The 20,907-nt window shown below is 29.9% G+C and overlaps 4 protein-coding genes and 1 long non-coding RNA gene across 7 annotated transcripts in view; 3 read left to right on the forward strand and 2 right to left on the reverse strand.

The window, feature by feature from the left end:
• Positions 1 to 2,788, forward strand: part of LOC119687918 (homocysteine S-methyltransferase 1) — an 18,993-nt gene extending 16,205 nt beyond the window's left edge. For both annotated transcript variants that reach the window (XM_038102473.1, XM_038102471.1), the window contains exons 3-6: positions 1,606 to 1,785; positions 1,853 to 2,115; positions 2,170 to 2,295; positions 2,363 to 2,788. In XM_038102473.1, the coding sequence (XP_037958401.1) occupies positions 1,606 to 1,785; positions 1,853 to 2,115; positions 2,170 to 2,295; positions 2,363 to 2,632 (839 nt within the window). In that variant the 3' untranslated portion in view covers positions 2,633 to 2,788. The remainder of the gene's footprint in view (positions 1 to 1,605; positions 1,786 to 1,852; positions 2,116 to 2,169; positions 2,296 to 2,362) is intronic.
• A 1,684-nt stretch (positions 2,789 to 4,472) lies between these two features.
• On the forward strand, positions 4,473 to 7,389 carry LOC119662229. Of its 2 annotated transcripts, XR_005250732.1 has the most exons (6): positions 4,473 to 4,744; positions 5,601 to 5,659; positions 5,837 to 5,967; positions 6,035 to 6,382; positions 7,047 to 7,135; positions 7,207 to 7,389. It is a non-coding gene; the product is annotated as an uncharacterized LOC119662229 (long non-coding RNA). The 2 variants fall into 2 exon arrangements; XR_005250731.1 differs by lacking the exon at positions 4,473 to 4,744 and having other exon boundaries at positions 5,536 to 5,659.
• Positions 7,390 to 10,405: 3,016 nt separating this feature from the next.
• Positions 10,406 to 11,035, forward strand: LOC119689762 (NEDD8). Its single transcript, XM_038104662.1, has 3 exons — positions 10,406 to 10,447; positions 10,659 to 10,789; positions 10,864 to 11,035. The coding sequence occupies exons 1-3, from the start codon at positions 10,430 to 10,432 to the stop codon at positions 10,961 to 10,963; spliced, it is 249 nt and encodes an 82-aa protein (XP_037960590.1). The 5' UTR covers positions 10,406 to 10,429; the 3' UTR covers positions 10,964 to 11,035.
• A 2,036-nt stretch (positions 11,036 to 13,071) lies between these two features.
• Positions 13,072 to 15,125, reverse strand: LOC119689195 (glutathione S-transferase C-terminal domain-containing protein homolog). The gene is made up of 2 exons (XM_038103969.1): positions 14,236 to 15,125; positions 13,072 to 14,179 (listed from the first exon to the last, which is right to left on the reverse strand). Exons 1-2 carry the CDS (start codon positions 15,025 to 15,027, stop codon positions 13,208 to 13,210), a joined length of 1,764 nt encoding a protein of 587 aa, XP_037959897.1. The 5' UTR covers positions 15,028 to 15,125; the 3' UTR covers positions 13,072 to 13,207.
• Positions 15,126 to 17,682: 2,557 nt separating this feature from the next.
• Positions 17,683 to 18,507, reverse strand: LOC119688292 (protein aubergine-like). The gene is made up of 3 exons (XM_038102971.1): positions 18,498 to 18,507; positions 18,013 to 18,454; positions 17,683 to 17,695 (listed from the first exon to the last, which is right to left on the reverse strand). The coding sequence occupies exons 1-3, from the start codon at positions 18,505 to 18,507 to the stop codon at positions 17,683 to 17,685; spliced, it is 465 nt and encodes a 154-aa protein (XP_037958899.1).
• Positions 18,508 to 20,907: the final 2,400 nt, after the last annotated feature.

Below are 20,907 nucleotides of genomic sequence, written 5' to 3' on the forward strand. Positions count from 1 at the left end.
AATTCCCATGAAAAGCATAATACAAATGCCAACGTTTCTTCAATCATCAAAAACATTTTTTATAGGCGCTTTCCGGTATGGCTTTGAGTTCCCTCTGCGAATTCTGTTTTACGTCTTCTATGGATTCAAAACGCGTTCCTCTGAGTGGTAATTTGAGGTTGGGAAACAGGAAAAAGTCACACGGTGCAAGATCAGGTGAATACGGTGGCTGTTCGATGGTATTTATTGAATGTTTGGCCTTAAAATCGTTGATAATGTTGAACAAATTGAGGTGAATCGGAACAAGCCGGGCGTTGACACGTCGCATACACAAATTGTCCACCAAAATCAAACGAGCCATCTCACGACCGATGCCTAGCTCTCGTGCTATCTCTCTAACACTCACATGAGGATTTTTGAACACGATTTCCTTTGCCTTTTCAATGTTTTCGTCGGTGGTAGAGGTCGAAGGTCGTCCAGAACGCGGCATGTCTTCGACGGTCGTACGACAGTCCTGAAAGGCTTTGTACCACTCATAAACTTGAGTTTTCGATAAAACTGATTCCCCATAAGCCTTTTGTAGCATTCGCAACGATTCTGCACACGAAATTTCGTTCGAAAAACAAAATTTGATGCAAACTCTTTGTTCAATATTTTTTTCCATTGTTTTTTTCGCAACGCACTACTGAGGTGAACTGGTTTCAACAGCTGCCGTAAACGAACTGTCTGACAGATCGCGCTCATTTTTGGCATAGTAATTAAGTACAGTGCTGCCAAACTACATAAACTTAAAATATCGAAAAATATACAGCGCGCGAATTTTAAATGAGAATTTCCGAAAGCTTTTCGGTCACAATGTAGTTATGGCTAAAGCAATTAGCAAAATATTAACGTATAAATATTTTCTTCTGGAAATTGGTAGCTAATATTATTTGGAAAACTGTTCCAAAAAATAGGAAATGACGAAGTAATGCTAAAATGCAGTATATAAGACTACAAGCGATTTGTTTCTTACAAAGCCTCATCAAATTTAATAAAATTGAAGACCTTATTCTAATCATATGCTTTGCGACGAAAATTTTACTAGTTTTGGTATGATTACCAGAACTAGTAGTAGAACTAGTACTTACTTGATAGCTTCCTGATCTTCACCTTATTTTTATTAATTTTTCTTTTTTTTTTTTGCAAAAAACAATAAAGAATTTGTTTTGAATTTCGTGTTCACAGTTTATTTCACCGGCCAATGGGTTCTTAAGTAATTTGGCAAATAAACAGATTTAAAATAGATGATGCAACATACAATACATATTAATGAAGACTATATTCACTAATCTAAACACTTACATAATTAAAATCATAAACAATTTTAGTCAATGTGTCAACAGAATTATTGATAACCAGGAAAAAAATTATTTTTAAAATATTATAATTACAAAATTATGGCATAGCAGCTAATCAAAGCTTGGGAAGAGTCCAAGGTTCTAAATTTTGCATTATGAGTCTATGTATACTTCATTGCGGTAGAAAAATTTTTCCGCATATATAATACAGACACCAAACTTGTTGTTGCTAACCTTACCGGCTTCAATACAAAATATAAACATCAAAACTTTTTTTTTATTATAGATGGTGCAGACATTATACTGACCAACACATACCAGGCTAGCGTGGAGGGCTATGTGAATTTTTTAGATTTGAGTGTTCCTGAGAGCATTGAACTGATAAGAAACACTGTGCGACTGGCTCACATAGCTAAAGAACGATACTTAACGGAATGTTATGAAGAAACTAAAATTATGCCAGAGAGTAAATCAATAAAATATTACATATATATGTATATGTAGCAGTATAACCATAAACAATTTTTACGTAGATATACCCATGATAATTGCATCAATTGGTCCATTTGGCGCTCATTTACACGATGGCTCAGAATATACCGGCTCATATGCAGATTATGTATCACCAAAAAAAATTACAGACTGGCATCGTGTACGCATTGACGCTTGTCTTGAAGCTGGTGTAGATGCTTTAGCTATTGAAACCATACCCTGTCAGGTGGAAGCCGAAGCGCTAGTCGAAATGTTATGCGATGATTATCCAGATGTGAAATTTTGGGTTTCATTTCAATGCAAGGTAATCTTTCCATCTAAAGTAAAAAAAATTTTTAACTAACATTTAAGAATGTAGGATGATAAAACTTTAGCCCATGGTGAAGATTTTGCTGATGCAGCTCTATCTATCTGGGAGCTCCTGAAAGAACGTAACGCCCAGCATAACTGTTTAGCCATAGGCGTAAATTGCGTTCATCCCAAAGTAAGAATATTTGTTACGTACTAGTAGACTATACAATTTTTACTATTAATTATTCTCATTTTTCCAGTACGTGAGTTCACTTTTCAATAATCTTAATGGAGATCGATCTGATGCTGAAAAAGTTCCGCTTGTTGTCTATCCAAACAGCGGAGAACTTTATGATGTCGTTAAAGGTTGGATGGGTCGAGAACACTGCATACCTTTGGAAAATTATGTTCCTGAATGGACACAGTTGGGTGCAAAAATTATTGGCGGTTGCTGTAGAACCTATGCGCGTGACATACGTAATATTAGTGAAGCAGTCCGTACCATAAATACCTTGATGCGTTGGAAATAGTTACTCCACGTCTCTGCATGCATACTCGAATGTGATCTCGCATTAAGAGAACAAATATTATTAATTTTATCTTTAGTTTCCTTAGTAATTAAGATGACACATAATTAATGTAATTAGATTCATTAACTATTTCTATTAAAATGATTTTAAAAACATAAAAAACCTTCTAATAATTAATTTATACACAAATAAGCAACTACCATTCCAAATTAATATGTAGATATATACATATGTACATACATATATATGTATTTGTTATTTAATAACACAAATTGAATAAACTCGTTAATACATGCAGCTACATGGTTATTATATAGTCTGGTTCTTGCTTATTGTTTTGAGAAAATTAAGCAAAATACTTGAGAACAAATCTATGCAAATTGGCCGTCTATAGTGGCCTTAAGAATATTTTCCATCTTTCATCATAATTGTTTATTATTTGGCATGCTTACCATGATAAATAAGTGAAGACATATTTATTACGATTTGTTTTTGACTAAGCGAATTCGTAATCCACAACGCGACTGGAAATCCTCTATACGATCCAATATGAAGAAAAATAAGAGTGTGTTTAGTATGAAGGGAATGAAATGAATATATGAAGTTACTTTTTAATATTCAATTGATTTGATACTGCAATTTTACCATTTACGAGTATACAACAGCCATAGGTCCTGTACGTTCAGGAAACACTAATATTCCTCTTTCTAGTGAAACAAAGTCCTTGTAAGTCGGCCGCGACAGTGAACTCACTTGGAATACACACTTAAATAAGGAATATAATAAAGCACTAATGGCTTTATGAACAACGCGGTCCTGTATAGGCAAAACTTGTGACCTCAACCCGAACATGGTATTTTGGATAAATCAGGGAGTAGTACGTCCTATCATGATATGTGGTTACCTGGTCTGGTGAAAACAGGGTTACACTGGCTGGATCTGTTACTGTTTATACGAAACGTCAGAGACTCGCGTGTCACTTAATGACTGGTGGTATGAGGACTAGCTATGAGGACCAACTGCAGTACTAAGTTATAGGTATGTTTCTCACCAGAACAGATCAAGAACTCTTCTCTAGATTTAGTTCTGGACTTTATTCACAAAGCTTTAAGGGACTTTATGTAATCAATAGTGAAACTGATACAATAAGACTCTCTGGCCTCAGTACTGACTGTTGGGCGATTTCACGCTTAAACTTTTTTTTTTAAAATTAAAATGGCTACTTACTAAAGAGAACATTATTTACGTAGTATAAATTTAGAGAACTCACTCACAAAATTACTTATATACGCTGTTTAAACAATTTATGAAACATTCATGGATATTTGTGAGTATCTTTAAGTTATTTTAATATAGCATATAATTTTATATTGTATTCTAATACCATGTTCAACTTGCCTCATTTAGTTTTGCTCATACAAAACCTTACATATAAATGAGCTCATTATAAAGAAATCAAATGATTTAAGGCAAAAAATATCAAATGCTACCCCTAAAAATTAATTTTCCACAAGAGAAATTACCAAAATTTAAAATGGTCTGATATAGGTATTTTATATGTAAAATGTAAACAAACAAGCTATTTCACATGTCTAAATCAATTTATGCCAATGAAAACGATCAAATTTTGATTTCATTAACATAAGTAGTTTTAGTTACAGTGGCAACATGATAAAATAATTATATATAAATAGCTACAAAATGAATAGTAATTTATTATAAAATCAAACTAATCGTGGAAGGATTTAAATCGAACTTAGTAACTCGGTATTCAGGAAAAAAAATAAAACAAAATGTACAGAATTTTTAGATTTATTCTTGATAAAATTATAAAATTCAAATCAGTTTGTTTGTTTTTTTTTTGTTGCGAAATGAGTGGTGAAAAGAAGTAGCTGTTGCTTATGACGATGTTATGCAGACAATTATAGACACATCAAATATAAATTATTGTTTTTGTATAATTTAAAACATCGACATTGATAGCAATAATATAAAATTCACTTAAACATTGGTTAAACGTTGGACGAGACTTTCTGTACCTCTTCATAGTAATCAAAAGAGTGCTACTCACTTCGTCAAAATTTACACCTTTATGGAAAAATTATTACAAATGTAAGCGGATCCACCCAGAAAACACTGACGTTTAAATTTAAGCAAAGTTTAAATTTATCAATATAATAGTAACAGTATACAATTTGCAATTATGTTTTGACTCTTTATATAACATACATTCATTAATTTTTTTTTGTCTCAACTTAATTAAAAAATTAATTCGGTGAAAATTAACTGAAATTTGATTTAGGCCGTGTGCGAGTTTGAATAAATTAAGGTAAAGGAAATTGAAACTTCTTAGGGATTTTTTGCACTGCTTTTATGTAAATATATATTTATTTATTTATTGCACTTATTTATTATTTTGGTTAAAAGTTTTCAGATATATTTATTTATTCATTAAACATCTTATAACATTTTCACAATGGTAACACCTAATTTACCTAATTATTATCTAATCTAATTATTTATCTAATTTTTATCTAACATTCGCTGTCACACCAAAATAATTTACTATTTCCCTCAATTTACCATCAATTTACTCGAATTCGCACACGGCCTTAAATGACACAATACAAAAAAATATGCTATATAATTCAATTGAGTATTCCCTAAATTAAAGAACAATTGTTTGAAGTGGTTTTTAAAATCAAAAATAGAAAACAATGATTTATTAAATAAAAGAATTATTCTATATGTAATTTGTTCAAAATTTCTTGTTGTGTACTTTTGGTATCATTTGCCAATGACATTTCAATATACTTGTGTATGGCAACACTTAAATATAGAATTTTGACATTTCAAAAACAAAACTAACATAGAAAATAAAAATTTTTTAATTGTCAAAACAAATATTTTTGCTATAGAGGCAGGCAATTTTCTCTATTCGTAGTTTACATATATTTCTTATTCAAAGGTTTCGTGCTGTAATATAAATATATTGTGACTAACGCCAAAATGATGATCAAAGTTAAGGTAATTCAAATACATTTATTATTTATACAACCAGTAAAATAATTTTAAAAACATCCAACCCAAATACAAGCAGTGTTTGTTTTGTTTGCCTATTGCGGCTAATAATAAAAACTTATTTACACTGTTTTTATTTAAATAAATGTTAATATTGATAAATCAAAATTATTTTTAAAATAGACCCTTGCCAATCGAGTTTATAATGTCGAGGTTGAACCAAACGATCAAATTAAATTGATTAAGGATATTGTGCATGAATGGGAAGGTGGGCCACCTATGTTTTCTCGTTTTTTGTTTGCTAGGCAAATCATGTAAGTATTTAATGGAGATTACTATGTATATTTATTAAGAGATAATTTTTTTTATTATATATAATAGGGATACCAGTCGTACTTTTGCCGACTATAATGTTCAAGAAGGCTCAGTTATATTGTTTTTGATGCTGTTTGTTTTTTCGCCTCAGCCTGCTCGTGCAGGATAATTATGCACCTAGAACATCTCCGCAAACATAAAAGTTACAACATCTTATGTATATTTATCATGCGTTTAAGTTTAGATTGGTTTTCTCTTGACGTTGTATTTGAATGTTCAAGTTTATCAATTATTCGATGTTGGTCAACAAACCTTGTACAAATGCGAATTGTGTATATTCTGTATATAGCAAACTAAACTGAAGTAACACTAAATATAAGGAAGACTATGCAGATAAGACTTTTCATAACACATGTAAGTTTTTAAATTTACTTAAATATATTTGTAAAACACTATTTTTTGTACTCTGTAATTTCAAACAAAATTTATTTTAGTTTCAAAAGTTAAGCAAATAACAGTATTTGTACAATTTTGCTAAATAATGAAGTTGTTAAATGTAAAACTCCTTCGGGATTTATTAGTGGCGCATGAAAATTGTTCACGATCGAATTTTAGTTTGAGTTGTGATCGGTGCTTAGCTGCTGATGACGAGTGACTCCGACTTCTAGACACGGCTAATACTATAACTAGAAACTTCAAATCTTTATAATTGACTTAAAGTTTAATTAAATTGAAACTCTTAGATTATACAGCCAATAAAACTTCATCAATTTTTTAACTTAAACAGATCCAGTTCATTATGTAGCCGTTATTCACATATATATTTAATTTATTAAAGATGCCATTTTTAGTACCAATCTTTATTTCCTTAAAACGATAAAACAAAAATATTTAATAAACCCATGTTTACATCTTGGCACATGCTTAATGTATAGGATAAATTTTATATAGAATACACTTATGTTATACCTAAGTATATGTCTTTGTATATAAAAAAATATTTTAAAAATCATACTTGAAATATAATATATAACAAAACTTAATAAAAATAAATAACAATATTTTTTTTCTCTTTTAGCTCCAGTATCATAAACTAATGGCCACTGCTATTTGAAAACATAAAGACCTCACACTTACAATAAATGCACACAATATAGTTTTAGTCTGGTAAGAAATGACTTAATATAACGGTAATATTTTTATAATAAATTTTAATTATTCATTTTTTTCTTTTGCAGGATTTGTTTGTAAATCTATGATTTACTGAAAACTTAGTATGGTCAAAATGAATAACTTGCGTTGGCATCTTTGGGTTGGATATATTTTATGAATAATTATTTATATTTTCGCAAATATAATAAACTGCGAATTATGTTCCTTGAAAGTTAGTCATTTTAAGATAAAAAATTTTATTATCTGACAGTCGATTGTAGTATATATATTTATTAAATAGTTTTTAAAACTAAATCAAGAGAGCTGTTTATTTTAATTAAGTAAAAAATCTTTACACACACAATAAATGTAAACAAAATTAAACAAATTTACTACACAATTTATTATTAAAGATTTGTATATAATTTATGTTATATTCACAAGCATATATGTATATTTATTGATATGTATGTGTTGTATTAATATATGTATATATCATATTTGTTTGTTTTAGACAAGTGGTTTTAAAATGTAAATACATCCACTCCTGTGTGTCCGTCTATATCGTTACAATTAACTCAATTATTGGGACAAAAACATTTTAAATAAATTTATACCAAAATTGTTTTATACAAAAACTAATTTATAATATCGATCCACACAATTATAAGTAGCTAATTTATTTCTAAAAAAAAATATTTATATAATTTTATTAATTACAAATTTGCTACGGTTGACCATCATTATGATTTCAAACTATTAGAAGGGAAAGCAAATTGTGTTCTATAATTTTATATTAAAATTGTAGAAAAAAACAGAATGTATTTATTGTTAATTTTTTCTTGCCGGGAGTTAATCGTCTTTATGACGAAAAGAAACTATTAAAAAATTAAACGAAATGAATTTATACTATTTCGTAAACAAATGGGTTTTAGTGTTCACAATTTTTATACTAATAATACAATCAAAATATTAAGTGAATTGGGATTATATTGAACAACTATTAGTTACAAGCCTTTATTGATTTGTAACTATGCAAAATAGTTATTCCAATTACTACTGCAATATAGAAAACTGCCTTAGAATTAATAAAGAACTTGTTCCAGGAGCTTCCGGATGTACGTCTCAAAGCCAATCGTCAGTTACAACGACACTTGGTCGTCGTTCATCATACCTATAGCGGGTTACATTCCCAAACAACTTTAACGTTTTACACATGAATAAAGATTATAGTAAGCATTGTTCCTTAACAATATTTGCACATTTTGGGAGCATTCAACAAATAGTTGTTTTATTACACCAGGAAAGGCATAAATCTGTGTCTAATAAAATTACTAAATTACTAAATAAATCTGTATTAAAATTTCCGTAACATTACTAGTTCATTAGCGCATTGAATTGTATATTCTGCATAAAGGTGTCATCATTAAATCATGAGAAAATAAATAACACGGCTTATTTATATTTCATATAACGAAACTTTTTTAAAATTTTATATTTCATTTTCAATATTAAAGTTTAATCTAAAATATATTAGTGATTACTAGTTGTAATCACTAGGCACAACAACTGAACTGTGGCCACGATTAAAATCATTGTACCAGCATTCCAAAGCGGCAAAGGATGGAGCTTCCTCGCCAAATGTGAAAGTAAGTCGATCGATGCACTCTTGTATTGATAATCCACGTCGAAAGTCGTAAAAAATCATCGCACGAAGATTTGTTTACGTTATTTTCACTTTTCGCGTACACTCAATTTACAAATCACTGCGAATAACACAAATACCACGGTCTTGACAAAAAGTCTAAGGTAGGTTTTGTTTAATAAAGTCAAACTCTCGTATGGAAACGTCAGATGACACCTGACAACAATCAGTGTTACCAAGGCTCAAAATATAAATAGTGACCCTGTATATTAGATTATTAGATGTATATATGTTTTGTAAACCATTTTTGTATACTCTACTTAGAGATTATTTCATCTAATTCATATTTGAGGGATCATTGATATTCTTTAAACAAGAGCTGAGGTTAACCACTGAAGATATGTATTTGTTACCATATTACAATGTTAACCAGGTATACTCTCTAATGAACTCTTATTACATACATATGTATATGTTTCATATTATTTAAGTAAATATATATGTATGTACATACTTAAATCACAGGTAAAGTTAATTTCAAAGTAAAATGACATTATTTTGTTACATATAATGAAATGCATTTAGTTGCTTAAATATATTGCCACTCCAAATCAAATCTAGATATATACACTTTTTCATGCTTTAAATAAATGGTGAACTTGTAAATCCAATGGGTTTATATTAACAACGTAATTCATATAACATGTTAAACATGGATAATGTTGTCCCTTCAGCTCATGAAACAATATTTAGGAAATGATTTTCACCTTACAATACTAGGCAATGCTGCCAAAATTCGCCCCATTGAAGCAGCTAAGTTTCTTCGCCTTGATCCTGGTTGTCTTCGATTTAAATCCCACCCATTCTTACTCATTAAAGTTCCATCACGTTATTCATTCTCTCTACCATCGTCCAAATCCTAACCAATGTATACGTCTAAATGATTTCTTTCATGTTTCATCTTTTGCTCCACAGGCTACAACAACAACAGTAACAATAATAATAATAACAGCAACAATAACAACAACAACATGTAGACACAATCAAACAATCCGTTATTTAGTCGTTGTTGTAAAAAAATTATAGAAATTTGATCCGTTTCCATAATATCAAACTTATAATATTTTCATACGATTAACGAAAATATATTAATTCTCAACTTACAGAACGTTTCAATCCATTCTTGCGGTAGCAGGTTTTATTGTTGGTTCATTCAATGAACTTCATTGTGTATAAATACACTAGAATATTTTTTGAGCAACTGACTAAAACTGCATACTCATAAAGTCATATTTATTTATAACAATTTTTGCTTTAGCCCAATTAATTTGAATTTCAACCTAAATATGTGATTTGCTTTAGAATATGTATAAAATAATGATAAATAAACAATTTTATTATAATGATTTATCAAGTTTATGTGAAACATATTATCGAGTTAATCGCTATATTCCAACAATAACATTTCATAAACATATTTCAAGAATAAGCAAACTTAGCGCAAAAAGGCACTTTGTTTTTATTTTTCTCTATGTTTTCATTCGCGCCAATAAAATATTTGCATAAAACATAGAATAACGCTAAATGACAGCTGTTTAAATAATAATTTTGCATTGTTATTAGTAAATTATCTAGAATTGAATTAATAAAATTTAATAATTAAGATGCTGATTAAAGTAAAGGTAAATATAAAAATTTTTGTATTATTAAACACATTCTGAATCCTTTTTGTTAAAATAACTTAAATCATAAAAAAATGTTTGTTTACTTTAAAAATTTGCTAACAATTCTATGTGTCGGCATTTAAAAAATAATTTATTTTAAAAATATATTTTTAACTTTTTAAAATAGAAAATGTGTAGAGATCATATAATTACTATTTTTTTATTTTAGACGCTTACCGGCAAAGAAATTGAAATCGATATCGAGCCCACAGATAAAGTTGACCGAATTAAAGAGCGTGTAGAAGAAAAAGAAGGTATACCACCTCAGCAGCAGCGTTTAATATTCTCCGGGAAGCAAATGTATGATAATTTTTCAATCGAAATGCTTTTAATATACATATGCACACTAAGTAAATAATTTTTTATTATATTAGGAATGATGATAAAACTGCTGCGGATTATAAAGTTCAAGGGGGTTCTGTTCTGCATTTAGTACTGGCGTTGCGTGGTGGACTTATAGAACTGCAGATTTAATAGCAACTAAATATTAAGAATTATGAAGATAGCTTCTAAGTTACGAAACAATAAATTATTTTTAATAACTAATACGTTTGGGCTGAAAAGTATTGCTGTAGATAGAAAGTATGTATATATTTTAAGTAAAAACATATTTTTTCACAAAAAACAAATTTACAAGATATAGTTGTATTTTTATTATCTTTCAAGTTTAATTTTGTGGTATATCTTGAAAATTACCATAAAAATAATAAAATATCAATACTATACTGATCCAATAGCACTTAGAGCATTACGGATATAACTTGGCGTAACAGACTTCGTTACCCCAAATACCATTTAAAAGTTGAATCTACCAAGCTCTAAAAATTTTCTGAAGAATATTCCTTGTGAAAGAATAAAAGACAGTGGTATTGCATTTATATATTATAACAAGAAATATATAGGTATGGTTTGTTTGAACCAATTCTAAACAGATTGCGCAAACATATAGCTTATACAAGCTCAATACCACCATCAAGGTGTTTACGTTGAGTAACAGAAGACGTTGGAGTTCGAGAAAATTAACTTTTCGTAACATTTCGACATAAAAGCTTCTCCAGGATAAATAAACGTCTATAATACAATAAGCTAGAAATAAAGTATATATTTTCAAATGACTAATAGAAAAACTGGTAGGTTCACTTCTCAAAGCTTTTCCAAAGCAAAAAAGAATTTGTTAAGTTTAAATTTTGTTCATATTAATACTCTGATTATTGATCGTATGTTGAGTTAGATGAGCTGCACTTGATTGTTAATATTGTAACAATCCCATTGATAATCGGGATAGACATGTGTTTTTGTAACCTAGATCCAATCGCTGCCGCAACCGTAGCGGCACGGTCGTGTGATAGACAACTAACTTTATTACGCAAACGAGGGCGATTCTGACAAAGTTTTCACTAATTCTCTTTGCAGGCAATTACAAAATTCTAACTCACATAAACTCCAATGAAAATTCCTTTTGTATTTAAATATTTATGCTAATCCTACATGACAGTAAATAATTGCTGTTGTTGTTGTAACCCGCCGGGACCTGAAAGCAGATAACATGAAAGGATTACAAGACGAATACATGGGATAAGGAATGGAAATGGTGGGAGTGAGTGTTGGGATGAGGGAAAGGGGAGGGGTGGGAGTAATTTGAAACTAACCAGGACCCAGTCGAAGAAACCTAGCCACTTCAAGGGGACGAGTCCAAAGGTCGATTGGACTTAAATTGGTGTGTGCGTTGGGGCAAGAAAACAGATGGGCGACGTCATGGGGCGTGGAGCTGCAGTTTGGGCACACATTAGAAATGGACGTGTTAATACGTGACAAGTAACTGTTAAGCACATGGCTATATCCTGATCTCAATTGAGATAGGACAGTTGTTGCCGTACGAGGAAGATTACGTTCATCCTGAGAAATGTTAGGTGGAGGCCTATTGAGGACCTTGTTGGGAGCCAACCTAGGTCTCGAAGAAGATACTCCATCGGTGTGGAGTGCTATAAGCCCACGTTTGTATTCGACCTCACTGATGTAGGCTCCATTGCAATATTGGTCGATATTGAAGTTGGTAAGTGATCGACGGATGCAACGTGGAGGGGGGGCTCTACTAGCCATGACGCCATTAGGATGACCATCTGTGCGGCACGCGAGTAAGAATTGTTTGGACAGCAGTTGATTGTGCTCTTTTACAAGAAGCAACTTTGCTTCCGCATGAAGATGGTCAACATGCGACATACGATGGCAGCCAGTTGCAACTCGCAATGCTGTGTTTTGACAGATTTGGATATTATTCCATATCTGTCAAAACACAGCATTGCGAGTAAATAATTGCTAATTGATAATTGTTTGTAAAATTTTTGTTTCAAATTTAACTGATATATTTAAAATTACACATACACAAACTTATATGAAAAATATTTACGTAATAAAAATTAATTTAATTGTTTACATACAACAATAATAACTTCATAACTCTTTGTAATTTTTGGCAGTTTATTACAAATGACATTATATAATATAATATAATAAAATTATATTATTTTATATAATATATATTTTACATATCATTTTTACAGAAAAAACTTAATAAACATGGCAAAAGAAATTAAACTATTTTGTAAAATGAGTTAAATATGTCTCAGTAACCGACATAATCACTACTTTAGACTTAATAGTCAGCATTTGTTTTATCAAACAACAAAAAAACTTGTTACAATTTTTAATTATAACTTGTTAGGGCAAATGACCAACAAGTAGGTGATTCTTTGGTGTACATTGTTCTGGTTTCAAACGTGTCAAAACTACTCTATAACCAATCTCTTCAGCTTGCAGCTTGCGATCAGTATCAATAATATCCATACAATGCTGACCCTGACGTGTTATTTCCGGTTTGCAATTGGTTCGGCCCAGTTCGTGCGATTGGTCTGCTGTGTGCGCAATATACAAATAGCTATAATCGTCGATCACATCACGAAAACGTTGACTTAGTGGATATTTAATATGAGGCATTGGTTGTAGTGCGCCATAGCAACAAGGACAACATACAAATTTGGCACGAGAACGTAAACATTGCTGTATAACAATATCAGTAGCAGTACCGCAGGCATGCAGTGATGTACCCAAATCAAAGTTTCCTTCAAAATAGTCGATGTTACACTGATAGAAACGCATATTTTTTAGTTTTAATTCGTTAGCACGTTTTTTAGCTCGTTCCAATGATATTGCTTTGTTTTCAATAAGTATTATGGTGCACTCTGGCAATTGTAATGCTAGAAGTATACCTAAGTGACCAGTACCGCTGCAGAAATCAACAATTCGATCGCCTGACTTGGCCAATGAAATAACAGCATTGGCTATATTTTCCAGTTGCTGACGCTTACGTACCAGTCGATTCTGCGGTAATGCTGAACCTTTTTCATGATTTGGCTCAATGGCATCCCAATCAATTTGGTTATGTTCATACGTTATATCGTTGTCACTATTAAAATTAATATCTAAAACTTCTAGTCTAGCTATTATTGCACTGACTTCACTCTGTAAAGTGAAGATGCGATTGCGTGGTTTGTAACGCTTCGGATCTTTCTTGTAAAGGCTAGTTTCATCACAGTCTGGTATTTTCATGTTTTCTACGAAGTTAACAACATGCATAGTTTGGAACAGGAATATTTGGCTCAATTTACTTAAACAATTTTTCTCCATTTCAGTCTGAAAATATAAGAGAATTAGGATAAAAAAATTTTGAACAATTCAAGGAAACTAACCTCTTCTATCCAAGTTTTTACTAATGGAAAAAATTGCCCAATACCTGGACAACTATCGAATATGAGCATTATACAAGGATACAAAACTAAATCCGCTATAGTAAATGCTATGCCTTCGGCAAAACGATGTTCTATAGCAAGTTTTTCTTTTGGTATAGAACAATCAACCATTACCTTACAACCATTAATGATTTCTGGTTCCTGTTTGGCTTTTTCGCGCGCCACTTTATAAATATTATGCATACGAACTGGTTCATTCATATGTCGCTCAAAACGTACTAATGCAGTTGGTATTTCATCAATTATCTGCCCATTTTGATATTTATATAACAAATCATTAAGTGCACTCGGCATATCCAACTCACAGAAACGTGTCCATATTGACGCTTCGGCGGGCGCCAACAAACAGCTCTGCTTAAACCCAAGTAAATACATTTTTTCAGTGGAACTTTGACGAGCCACAATTTCGCGGCAAACAGCACACATGCCTGATATGAATGTATTTCCATCTTTGGCATAAACGGGCAGGCGCAAATCTTGTATTGCTCGTGTAAGCGCTGCTTCCTTACAGATGATATCCTCATCGGTTAATTGCACGTGTAATTTATCGGAACGCAACTTAATCTTCCCGCCACTATTATCTAGTTTTGTGCACACAAACTTTATTTGTATATTCTCAGGTGAGTCCAGAAATTTATGCACAAAGAGCGCAACAAATGACGATGTTGTCGTGTATATTTCAGTTTCTTCATCTTTTGTACTTATCTCGATTTCAAGAAAAAGTGTATCCATTTTTTTGAGTTAATCAGTTTTGTAGGTATTATTCATAAAAAAATATAAATTCAAAAAGCAATAATTAAAAGAAAAGCTTAGCGGCAAATAAGTAAAATAAAAAATATCCAAACAAAAAACTAGGAAATGTCAAAATGCAATCAATTCTATCGCGAAGCAATGATTTTTTCTATTGTGAATTCTGCTATTTTAATTATAACAACTCTTATAACCGTTTTATATATATCAGCAAATGTTCACGATTACATTTAATTCAAAAAAAATGCATATTGTAAATTATTGATGATATGACCAATATTGTTGTGGCGTTTTCGATGGGTAAACTTGGATTCAATCTAGATTTACCCTCGATCTGTCAAATTTTGTTGCCCAATCGAACATTTTTAGAGTAATCTAAAATTTTTATAGTTCTGTTAGTACGGTTTTGACAAGTCACATACATTGCATATCATAACAAATAATAAGTCGTTTGAAATGGATGACAAAATTGAATTGAATCATCATATGTATCAAATTTTCATATATATCTTTATCTGAACATATAACGTAAAATGACAATGTATTTATTTGTATAATTATTTTGATTTTATCCATTTTTTCAAAACGATCGCCAAATATATAAACAAACAAATTGTGCACATGCGAAAATAAATCACACTTTTAGTTGTCAAATCATAGCTACTCTACTAATTTCAAATCAAATTTTAGTTACTCTGGCAAAATATTTAGAATGTTATAAATTAATCTCGAGTATTATACATATAGCCCCTACTTTACCAATCGAAAATGAAGTTGTATTAAAAGCATATTAAAAGAGCATATCGATTAAAAAAAACCCCTATTTACCAATCGAAAACGACATTAGTATAAATTTTCACATTTTGAATGTATAATAGAGCTTTTCTTTTGTAAACATATTACAAAAGAACAATATTAAATAAATATTATTTATGATGGCAACTCTGGGAGAATTAGAAATTTTGTTAATCTTATATAAGCAAAACACGTAATAAAATTTAAAGTTGAAGTTTCGAAAATGAATAATAATTCTCTTCAATTATTCGTAAAAATATTTAATTTTCTTATGATTGTGAATAAAATATGTACTTTCAGGGTTTTTCACTGTTAACAGGAAAAAGTAGTAAATTAAAAAGAATTGAGCAAAGAATACCTTATAACGGGAACGGGAACTCTATTGTGAACTAAATTTTGTTTGTTTGTTTGAACAACAACAATTTGCCGTAGAGCTCTTGAAGGGGTTAGTAATGTGTGCACCAAAGAATACTTGTACAAGAACGGTAACTTATATGTAAACAAAATAAACCAAACAATACACTCTCAAAATAATTTACTATACTAGACAAAGCATGTTGTTTAGTTGTTGTAAGTCGATCCACCACAAGTGAAAAGCTTCACCACCCCGAACGGAAAGTTTCACCACCACGAACGGTCTTCAATTTTTTTACTACGAAAAAACGACATGAAGTGTGCAAATTGGGCTTTGTTTTGTTTTTTTGAAAGAAGAAATGCGCGCCAAAAACTGAATAAGTTCGTTTGAAAAAATAATTACATTCATCAATTATAATTATTATTTCAGTTATTAATATTTAAAGATGGTACGGAATTGCGTAATGGGATGTAAGTTATTTAAGGGAATGTATGAATTTCATAAAAATGACGAAATATCGTAAAAAAAAATAATTTATTAATTGAGAATTTAAAATATATGTCTTATTTTTAATGTGATTTGTTTGTTTTATGTGTATAAATACAAATTAGTAAAACAAAAATATATATGTTTTCTTATGTGTTGATTTGTGTTTGTTAAATATGTGAAAAATATAAAAAATAAAAATAATAAATAAAAAAAAAACAAAAATTGTATATTAGTTTTTGGAGGTAAAAAGAGTGGAGTATGTAAATTATATATCTATGTTAAAATATTCATATTTAAATGTATTATAGCTTGAAAACTTTTAATATTAATTAATTTATTATTAATTTAATTCAACAATTTTATTTTTAAGTAAAATTTTATTTATAACTTTTTTATTTAATAAAATTACTTTTAAAATATTTCACAATCAACAAATTTTACTGTTTTATTTGTTCATATTAAAAAGACTGAATTAAATTAAATCGCATATTTTTCAGAATTGCTTGAAATTAGAAAATATTAGAAAAAATTGAAAAAGATTTTGATAGTTGCAGCTTGGTACATTCTCCTACCGACTTATTTAGTTATATTATAAGATTACATGCAGAATTTTGTACTTATTTTGAAAGAAATTACTCTAAAGTAAGTATAGTTCAATTCTTATATAAAATGTTTGACAGTTAAGTAGGCCTTACCCGCATTAAACTCATGAATCTCCTTAATAAACCGGGACAAAATAACCAAATTACCCCTTGTGGTAAATTTTGGGGACGTAAAGGACATGAAGGCAAACAAAGAGCTGACCCTCCCGCTAAACAAGTAGCTCAAGATAAAATAATTGGACCTCAGCCATGTTGTAGTCTGGCGAAAGGGGATATAGTGGACTGCTTCAGATACTTGGAAGACTCCCAATAATAGATGAACTGTAAAGGTTAAATACAAGCTACGAGATTTATCAACCAACATTAAGTACTTTCTAATAGTCTCCTTATTAGAGACTATTCCCTTTTCCTTTAATAAAAAATACGTTAAATTTGTTTAAAAGATGTTTTATTTGTAGTTATTTAACATTTGTTTTAGTTATTTTATAAATATTGAGATATTCTAGAAAAATTTATAAGAATTTCTCATTATTTTTACATAAATTTTTTAAACAATTTTTATTAATGTTCGTTTGGTTAATAATATAATCATGGAATTAATTATATAATCATATAATTAATGATGTAATTAAATTTGAAAAAAAAATTTATATATTAATATTGAAATTAAAAGTTAGTTATATTAACTAACTATAAAGTAAAAGTTATATTAATATTAACTTTTACAAAAAGTATAAATTTTTTTCATGCAATTGAGAGGGTGGACAATGTATGCTTTCAGCAACTAAATAAGCCAACTTATGCGCATACTGACAAACAGCCGGGACACGACAGGTACCTGTGTAGTTATAGTACATGTGGGTCATTTTGTAAGTAAGCATTTGTATACGATCTGGAGTGAGACCCATGGTATCATAAATTACATTATAACTCGTTGGAGAAACCGTTCCCTGGCGTACATTTTGCGAAACTATAAAGAAATCATAACGTTCCGGCAATGTTATAACATCATCTACAACTGTTCCTGGTGGTGGATTACAATTATTAATGAACAGCCGAGTATTTAAACGTTTGGAAACAACTATGAAAGCTAAACGTGGTACAATTTCGTGTACTAATTTCAAAATAAGCGGTTGTTCTTTTGTAATATGCTCACAAAAGTAAATGCCTAATTGGCGTTAAAAAAATGATTTTTAGAATTGATTAATTACAAATAATCATTTCAGCGTGATTAATAATAATTATTGAAATATAATAAATATTAGTATTAAATTAGTCATTAAAATTTAACCATTTCGGTTACGAGCTGATAGCACTGATAAAGCACTGATACACAAATTTAATAATATGTATTAAACTGAAATCTTTACACAATATTACATGATAAATGTTAGTTAACTTATGGTATTACGTATTTAAACAAAATGAGAATTGTAAAAACTATATTTATTAAAATTTCAACACTTTTGGAATTACAATTCTTAAATTTTATAATTAATATATATTTTGTAAAGCCCCTATGAGTATCTAACTAAATACTTTTTTAAAATATACTGTACTTGTACTCATATGAATATGTGGAAAGTGTTTAAACTAAACAGTATAAAGAACTGAGTATTAAATAATTTTTTTCTGCTTGTTTGCAAATTACTTGGTATTGAAGAAAAGTACTGAGTTTATCCAATTAAGAAGAAAAAAGTTGTTACAAAATCGAACACTTTCGCCATTTCATTTCGAGTATAATATAACTGATATCTTACAATTATAATTCCTAAAAAATTAAATTAACATTTTTATTAGAAGAGAATAACATCAAACTAAGCAGAATATATCATTATACTATAATGATATTTTTTAATTTTAATAAAAATATTCTCGTAAAATAATAAATAACAGTTTTGTTGTTTGTCTCTTTGAAATTCTTTTGAATAAAAATAACATGACAATAACTTTTACAACTAGTAAAATTTTAATTAAATCGAAAGTTTTGGAAAAGTATATTTGTAAACATTAATGAATTCTCTTACTGTAATCTTGGAGTATTTTTCTTAAAGTATTGCAAATATCAAGAAAGTATTGCAGTTACACAACAAGCACCAAGTTTCTTTCATTCAAGAATTTTGAAAAACTTGCTCAATTTACACGAAAAACGTAGTGAAGTGAAAAAATATTTATATGTACATCAAGTTTCCATTACGGAAAGCAAGAGACACTACAAAAAACTGTCTGGGTATAAATTGGAGGAAAGGAATCAAAACCCATCCTTGAGTTAAGTGTAAAATACATGCCGAGTAACAGAACAAAAACTTGACGAGAAAAACATTTTCTGGAGCAAACACTTCTCGTTCATACTGAGCAATCTTTTTACTGTACTTTTAACTATTTAAGTGATTCATTAATGACATCAGCTCCCTTTACATATAATCCTACTTGTTGCAGTAAAGCAATATATCAATTTAAGTATTGCTACTTAGCTGTGAAAAAGAAATGTAAGGAATTATTATTTTACTTTATTACAGCAGAAATACGTGATATCGGGTTTACAATTTAAGTGCGATATTATTTAAATGTTAAAAACTAATAGCTACGAATTTATTTCTAGAATTCTGAATTCTGGATTTAATCTAGATTTACTTTCGATCCGTCAAGTATGAATAGCTAGGTTTAGCACAATAATATCTTAAATGAACAGCAAACTGGATTCCGCAGGTCCTACTCGTCTGTTGATAACATTTTCATTCTAACTTCTATAAAACCCTTAAATATAAGTAGCAATAAGAAAATATATGCCTTTTTCGTCGATTTCTAATGTGTATTTGACACTACACCTAGGAATGCCTTATTTTTCTAATTAGTTAATTTAGGTTTTTCTCACAAGTTTTTAAAGGCACTAATGAAATTATATTCGAACACCAGCAGTCGCATAAGGGACGGTACTTGTATGTCTTCTTCGTTTAAAGTCATTCAAGGTGTGAAACACCTATTCTTAAATGATCTGCATGACTTTTTAAAAGGGTGGACTACCTATCAATTGAACTCATATAAAAGTGCTTTTGTATGCTAATGAAGTGGTTCTACTTGCGGATTCACTTGATGTATTACAAATTATGATAAATGAGCTGTTTAGATATTGTTCACAATGGGATCTTATCGCTAATCTAGATAAATCTAAAATAATGATTATCAGAAAAGGTTCTAGAGTAAGTAATTAATTGTCGTGGCAGTTCGGGTAAAAGCAAGTAGACATTGTCAATGAATATCAATACCTTGGAATATTAATTATATATAACCTCTACTACAATAAATATTTGACCTCTAAACTTTCATTCGGTAAAAGTGTGTAATTAACTCCACGAGGATAAAGTACTTGTTTAAACGTAAAATAACTTTCATAAATAAATTAAAAATATTCTACACGGAAGTTCGTTCAAATGTACTCTACGGTGCCTAAGTTTGAGGTTACAAATACTATGATCAAGTGGAAAGACTCTTTAAATTTTTTCTAAAAAAGATGCTATTTCTACCCACTAATACCCCAATCTATATGCTCCACTTAGAAACGGGTTTGCCAACACAGTTTGTAGGTACAGTGCAAACACATTTCGTCTATGTAAGAAAAAT

Source organism: Teleopsis dalmanni, chromosome X (assembly GCF_002237135.1).
Source record: "Teleopsis dalmanni isolate 2A chromosome X, ASM223713v2, whole genome shotgun sequence".
NCBI lineage: Eukaryota > Metazoa > Arthropoda > Insecta > Diptera > Diopsidae > Teleopsis > Teleopsis dalmanni.